Source organism: Pteropus vampyrus, unplaced genomic scaffold (assembly GCF_000151845.1).
Source record: "Pteropus vampyrus isolate Shadow unplaced genomic scaffold, Pvam_2.0 Scaffold237, whole genome shotgun sequence".
Lineage (NCBI taxonomy): Eukaryota > Metazoa > Chordata > Mammalia > Chiroptera > Pteropodidae > Pteropus > Pteropus vampyrus.
In genome coordinates this window covers 107,268-114,790 of record NW_011889018.1, presented here as the reverse complement: position 1 = coordinate 114,790, position 7,523 = coordinate 107,268, and the positions used below count along the sequence as shown (strand labels likewise).

At 59.5% G+C, this 7,523-nt stretch overlaps 1 protein-coding gene across 1 annotated transcript in view; it reads left to right on the top strand.

Annotated features, from left to right (window-relative positions):
• The window catches only part of PCNX2 (pecanex homolog 2), a gene marked incomplete at its 3' end in the record, with an annotated part of 168,179 nt that overhangs the window by 55,868 nt on the left and 104,788 nt on the right, over nucleotides 1–7,523 (top strand). Inside the window, exons 12-15 of the mRNA XM_023519783.1 lie at nucleotides 261–495; nucleotides 2,073–2,244; nucleotides 4,949–5,059; nucleotides 6,370–6,461. Of these exons, the coding sequence (XP_023375551.1) occupies nucleotides 261–495; nucleotides 2,073–2,244; nucleotides 4,949–5,059; nucleotides 6,370–6,461 (610 nt within the window). The remainder of the gene's footprint in view (nucleotides 1–260; nucleotides 496–2,072; nucleotides 2,245–4,948; nucleotides 5,060–6,369; nucleotides 6,462–7,523) is intronic.

The window sequence follows — 7,523 nt, the reverse complement described above, 5'->3', positions numbered from 1 at the left end:
GTGGCCCGGCCGTGCCAGCCGGTTCAGTCACCTCTGAGGCCCAGGCGCGTGCCTCCCCCTGCCCCCCCGGGCCTTCTACTGCTCCCTCAGACCCCATCTTCCTTGTAATCAAAGCCGTTCGTCTGTTCGGTTTTTTCTTACCAAGCCAGAAGCATTTGAGCAGCCCACTCTCCTGATGAGAGGGTGACGAAGGCGCCCGGTCCCTCAGCCACATGCCCCGCCGTTCTGGGGCTTTCCACAGCCTCGCTCGCCTCCCCGAGCGTGGCCGTGACACTGCAGGTCAGCGGGGCCGACCGGAGACCCAGGCGCACGCCCCGCGCCCCACGGCGCCCCCCGAGTGCTTCAGGGCTACAACGGGAAACTGTCAGTAGCTCCCGAAAGGTGGTCCGTCTTCACCTGGAGGAGCGAGTGGAATTTTTCGATGAAAAAAATGCCATTCCGGGGGGCGTTGACGATGGAGTCACACGTGGAAGAAGGAAACAGGCGCCGGGGCGAGTAAAGGTGGCTTAGGGGCCGCGTGCCGGCGAGACGGACGCCTGGAGCGGTCTGGGGACCCAACGCAGCGTGGGGAGCGGGGCGAAGCGTGCGGGGGACGGCGGGCTCTGTCCGCGGGAGCCGCGGTTTCTGTCTCGTGAATCACAAATACGGAAAAAGCGTCTCGCACCCAAGAAATTAAGTGTGACTTGGCAGATCTCCGACGGCGTCTCAAACTCGTTCAAGGCCACAGGCTTTCAGTTCCTAGAAAATCTATTTTTAACCTTTTAGTAAAAGGAAGCATCAGGACGAGGGGGAGGTGGCTATTTAATTACATTTCCTGAGCGGCGTCTGCTTGAGGAAACGTCTCGCGTGCCTGCGTGTTTGTGCACCGAGCGGCTCCCTACCAGCTTATCCTGACTTATTTTGCTGTCCACTCGGTAAGAAACGCCTTAAGATTTAACTTGGGCTTTAGTTTCCTTTTCCCTTCTTTTTTTTTTTTTTAATGCAGAGAAAGCGTTCCCACACCCGTTCATCTGTGACCTAGTTGGATTCGACAGGGAATTTCATAAGACCGCAAATATTCCTTCCAGGCTGAGCCTGGACTCAGGGCCGAACGTCGCCAGCCCCTGTGGACAGCCAGTGTTCCCTCCTATTAAAAGATGGTCTCAGAATAGGACCGTGTCTGTTAACGGAAGCGGCAGCAGTTTAAATTGCGTTTCTAAATATAACACGTTCAAGGCAGGGACTAAAAATTCACATCTGAAACCATGTCGCTTTCATCTTTACTTTTCATGCTCCAAGTAGCTCACGGATTACGGAGAACATTCTCCCCCTAATTCGCTTTTGTTGTTACTTTGAACCTCACGAATGACGCATTGATTCGTTAGATGCGAATTCTTCATTGGCTTCTGCTCAGGGAACTTGATGTCACGTCTTTTTCTTAATTTTTCTGTCCATTCGAGTAGGAGAATAAAAATTGCCCCTGCTTCTCTCCTCGTGGCGATATTTCAAAGGCTAAAACAAGATCTGTTAAGTTTTTGCTTCTCCTCAGAGGAAAGTGTATATACATGGCAGGGGATTTTTTGTAAATTATGTCACTCCACTGTGCTACGCGAGGGCGTTTTGTGCAATTTCTGCAGCTGGAACTTTGACTCGCATAAGGGCCTTTCTGACGCACAGGGACCTTGAAGCCCACAACTTATAATCCTATTTCTCATTAACAGTGGAGCTCAGGGCAGACCACGTAGCGCAGAGAACGGTTGAAATTGGTTTTGCGTGTGAAGCGAACGATGCCAGTGGAAGTTTTCCTGGCGAGAAGGTGTTGAATCAGGTCTCGCTGCAGCCAAGGGCGGGGATGGCGTTTTCGGGCAGGTGCCGTGGGGTCTGGAAGGCGTCACGTGCCTGATGTTCTCTGGCGGAGTCGGCATCGGTGATTTTTCGTTGGTGGGTGTCTCGTGTGTAGGAGTCACGTAGGGCACAGGAAAGAATGCGTTTTGCGGGATGAGTCGTATGATACGCTGGGAACGTTAGACGGTGAGGATTTTGCCATTTGAGCGACATAGCGGTGCCGTTCAGAAGCTGCGTTTGTCTTCCAGGGTCACAACCGGATCATAACCTACAGCAGACCGATCTATTTCTGTGCGCTGTGCGGCCTTATCCTGCTTCTCGACGCCGGGGCCAAAGCCAGGCGCGCCCCCACCCACACCGTGTACGGCCTGCAGCTCCTCGCCCCAGAGTCGCTGCGGTCAGCCAGGGACCTTGTGATGGGTGAGTCCGTTTGGGGTTGTGGGGTGCCTGCGGGGGCGGGGGCGTGAACCCCTGACTGATCGTGGGGTGGACAGACCTGCATTCCCTCCTGGCTCGCCCACCTTCAGGGGACTGTCGGGCCCCGACGTGGACCTACCCCGGGGGCTGACGTGCACGTCGTGGTGTCTGGACTGATCCCGTGGTGCCCGGTGCGGGGCGTCAGTGGGATGCCCCCGGATGGGTGTGGGGGGCTTGGCCATCAGGGTGGCAGCTGCAGCCTCATCTGCAGGCACAGATGCTTGGACGACACCCGAGTAGGCGTGGTTCTCAGTCCAGGGGGAGTCCCGGGTAGACCGGTCACCCAGACTTCCTCGGGCACACTTTGCCGGCCTTCAGCTCCAGGCAGCGTGCGAAATAAAACAGTTCCTTCGCACATACTCGTAAGGGTCTAGAGCCTGGACTGTCGACCCAGGTGGCCGGCTGCGGGAATTCCGGCCCCGCTGCTTTACCAGCCATGTGACCTCGAGCAGAGGTCAACTGTCACGTGGGCGCAAAAATAGCGCCCACCTCAGAGGTCGTCGCGAGTCTGAGATGCTCTTATTTATCTGTGTAGAATGCCGCCCGCACCGGGTTAGCTATCACTGTTGTTATCATGCGAAGTGCTGCCTTGGCGTCGGCCGAGGCTCTGAGAGTCGCGATGACATGCAGAGATTTGCATGCAAGTCGTGCGACCTCACTGACCGAACGAGCTGAGACAGGGCAGCCACCCGGGAGGCCACCCCCGGATCTGCTGCTCGCCAGCTGGCCATCTCAGAGGAGACCGCCAACACCGTGGGCCCCACACTAACCCTTCTCTGCCACCCATGACAGCTCCAGGCGGCACCCCGGCGGGACGGGGGGCAGGTATGGCGAAGGTTTCCCCTGAGCTCCTTATAGGTGAGAACTGGAGGAGACGGTGCACCCGCTGGCTCACCAGCAGCCCGGCCCTCTTCCCGCTGGGCGGTGGCAGGCTGTTCACCCCCCTGTACCCCCAACACCACTCCCCTGCACCACCGGTGAGGGGGGAGCAGCTTCTCAACACGAGGGGTGAGGCGCCAGGTTTCGGGGGACCCCTGAGCTCAAAGAGGAAACAGACATGCGGGGAAAACCAGGGGCCGAGCCGTCGACTTGACCCCAGGCTGTGCCCCGTGCTCAGGACTATTGGCTTCTGCCCGATGCTTTTCCGTCGCCTTTTTACATTACTGGATGTTGGGTGCATCGGACACACACGCGCGCGCGCGCGCACACACACACACGTGCACACACACACACATGCAAACGTGTGTGAGAACTCGCGCGTGAACACGTGTGTGAGCGTGTGTGTACACGTGTGACCGCGTGTATATGAACATGTGTGTGAGCGCGTGTGAACGCGCGTGTGTGAATGTGTGTGTAGTAACGCGCGTGTGAACGCGTGAGTGAGTGCGTGTGTGCGAGCGCGTGTGTGAACGCGTGTGTACGTGTGTGAACGCGTGTGTACGTTTGTGTGAACATGTGTGGACGCGTGTGAACATGTGTGTGAACGCGTATGTGTGAACGCGTGTGTGAACGTGTGTGTGAACGTGTGTGAACACGCGACTCCAGCCTGAAGGCCCGTTTCTTGCAGCCGCGCACGTCACCCGCGTTTTGTGCTCGCGGACCTGGGTCGAACGTCCGTTGTGGGGGTTCGGCCCTCGCTGACGTCGGACCCGCGATTAGCGAGACAACGAGACCCGTGCGTCTTCTCGTCCCCCCGGTCTCTGCGTGGGAAGGTGGCGCTTCTGAATTTTCGGCAGTAACTGAAGCCGCCTCCCCCCCCCCACGCCCGCCCCCCGCGGTTCCCCGAGGTTCGCGGCCCGTGTCGGGAGGCAGATCCGGTGTCTCGGCATCCTGGCCTTCAGGTCGAAGTTCCTTGGCTTTATTAAGGGTTACCAGGGTCCAGCTTCACTGGTGTCCTACCCAGTGAGCTGGGCCAGAAGGGGAGACGGGTGTGTTTGAGGTGACTCTCTGTGACTGCGAACCCAGCGTCGGCAGCCTGGAGGAGGAGAGGGTGACAGGAAGTCGCTGCACAGCGCGGCCTTGCTGCATGTCATGTCCTGCGGCCCATGGTCTCCGTGGCACACGGCTGTGGCCCGCGGACATCCTGCCCAGCTGCACTGCTGTGGTCTGGGGACGTGGCGGGGCCACCTTCGTGCCCCTGGTGAACTGGTGGCCTGCCAGGCGGGCCCTTCGGTGTCCCACCGTCCGTGCGTGGGGTCCCTTAGTCGCCCCTCTCCCTCGCTCCTCTGCGGGCGTCTGGGGTCCTGCCGTTGACCTTTAGAGTGTAAAGGACTCGTAGCAACTGACGTGTGTGCAGGGACAGGCGCGGGGAGTGAAGAGTTCCCGGGCCCCACCATCGGGTCCCCAGCGCGGGAAGAGGGCCCCTACCTGCCTACCTGCGCCCTTGGGTGCTGCGTTCCCGTCTCCTCCCCGTTCCATGGTGCTGCCCTCGCTCCCGCGATCCGAGCTTGCTCTCGCAGCCACCATGGGGTCTTGCTCTGGCCCGGCCCAGCCTCTCCTCGGGCCCTTCCACGGACAGCCCCCCGTCCCACCCACAGATTGCCCTCCCGGGGGGCGAGGGCATCCCCTGTGGTTCCTGGGGGGCTGGGGCGTGCAGGGCCCCGGCACAGCCCCGCACGCTGACGCCAGCCCCGTGTGCTCCCCGCAGCGTGCCTGTACTGCTTCCCGGCCATCTCCCTGCTCGGCCTCTTCCCGCAGGTCGACACGTTCTGCGTTTATCTTCTGGAACAGATCGACATGCTGCTTTTTGGAGGTTCCGGTGAGTCTCTTGCGTTCCCCTCCTCCCGTACGGGCTGAAGTCCAGGTGACGGCCACCTGGCCTCAGGCTGGGACACGTCTGGACAGTCGTGTTTTCTCTGTCCTGAGCACTTAAACTGCTTCGATTTGGGCCAGTCGGGTGGATGGTGGGCCCGTGGGGGTCATTTGGCCACACAGGAAGGGTCCCCTCGCTCGGTAAGGACAAGCAGAGGAATGGGGGAGTAGACTCCGAGCTTCGGGACGGCTTTGGGGCCCTTCTCAGCATTCTCTGGACAACCGGTGTGTCCGAATGCGTGCGAATGAGTGTGTGGGTGTAGGTGCGCGTGCGCGTGTGCCCTCGAACACGAAGCGTGTGAGTAGTCTGGGAGTGTGCGAATGTGACATTCGCATCCGTGCTATGTGTGTACCCGTACGGACAGGCGGCCCGTGTCCCTTCCACCGCCGTGACCCTCTCTCGACCTCGTACCTGAGGTTCAGACCGCGGTGGCTGACAGCTCACCTGACACTTACTGGGGACTATGCAGATGGCTTAACTTTAAAGCCACCTCTTCTCCGAATGGAAATAAACGTGCCGGCCTCACAAGGCCGCTGTCAGGATCGAACGAACTCATGTCATAAAGTACTAGGACAGGGTGGTGACCTGATACCGTTACCACCTGCTACACACGCTCACGCACATGCACATACACTCACACACGCACACACACGCACATACACTCACGCACGCACACACACACACGCACACACACTCACGCATGCACACACATGCTCACACGCACACACACGCACATACACTCACACACGCACACACACATACACTCACACACGCACACACACGCTCACACGCACACACGCACACGTGTGTGTACACACACGTGCGTACACACAGAGGGGCGCTACTGCCTTCTCTATCATCTCTCTCTCTCTCTCTCTCTCTCTCTCTCTCTCTCTCTCTCTCTATTTTTTCTCTCTCTCCTGTTGAGAGCCCCGTCCTTGACCTTGGCCCTGGCCGGCAGCTTTGCACTATAAGCCAGGACGTCTCCCGCCCTCCGCACTGACAGGCTCGCCCGGCCCTCTAAGAATGTTCCAGGTCTTTCTAAACGCGTTCCTCCTGCATTTCGAGTTAGGGGTCCGTCGCCCTCCCGTACCGACCGTCGCCCGGCACGTTTCGCGGACCCCACGGGGTCGTTCTTAGCCCGTCGGCCGGCGCGCCGTGTCGGAGAGCTGCGGCCTCGTCCCCACTTCCCACCACGGGCCTTGGTTGGGGGGGTTTTGCCAGCCCGGAAAGCAGCTCTGATGTCTGTGTTCCAGCCGTCTCCGGGGTGACGTCAGCCGTGTACAGCGTGGGCCGCAGCGTCGCCTCCGCCACCGTGCTGCACGTGCTCTGCTTCCACGCCGTGAAGGTAGGTGTGAGGACGCGGGGCCTCGGCCCTCTCCTCCCCTTCGGGAAGTCGTCCGGTGGTTCAGGCACACAGGCGTGTGCTCCAGGGATGAGGGGAGCAGGCTCTGAGTGCGTCGGGAGTGGCAGGGCCTGCCGGGGGCGCTCAGCGGTGTAGAGGCCACTGCCAGACGCCTGCGTGGCCCTGGAGCGTGAGCTCACCTGGCCTGACCCCTCTGCAGGTGCGTCTCTGGCACAGCCAGGTAGTGACCCTGGGTGGGGCCTCTGCTTAGCACGGTCAAGGGGACCCTGATCTGACCTTGACTTCGGCCCGAAGTACCACTCAGAAGACGGTAAGGGGTAAAACTGCATGAGGCCGTGTGGACGGACAGAGAACCGGAGAGGACACGCCCGCGATAAAACTTGAGAATGTAGAGGACAGATGACGACAGACTTTCCCCGGTGGAGGAAGCCCGAGCCTGGCAGCCGCGAGGAAACAGGAAGACGGCGGAGCACGAGATCAGCATTAACCTCCGCGAAACGGAGTTGCTTGGCAAAGAAATGTGACGGCTCCGCCCGCACGGCTGGGCCGTGAAGCACGCCGTGTATTTACACCGATCTAAACAGCAGTCGTATCGATGATGGAGGAAAGAGGGAGTGAAGCGTGTGTGTGTGTGCGTGCGTGTGCACGCGCGTGCACGCCGGGGAGGTCGTCGTCCTGTGCGCGTGTGCACGCGCGTGCACGCCGGGGAGGTCGTCGTCCTGTCTTTCGTCGGCAAACAATATCTGAAACTGAAAAAAAAAATCAAGAAATAACAAAACAGGTGGGTTCATCTGCAGATACGGAGAGAAACAGCTGAACGAGAAACAGCTGGAAGCCAGGTGTGGGGCAGGGACCCCGCTGTCGTTCTGAGAGTGGGGGGGGCCACATGCCCGCAGCGTCGAACGCAGTAACCCGGGCTGCTGTCGGGGCGTCGTCGGTCAGTTAAAAAAATAATTAATTAGTCCGATACAGAGTTCTCGACTTTCTGCGCTGAATGCTTCAAACCCCAGGTACCTCTGTGATAAAGTAAAAATTCAAAGTAAA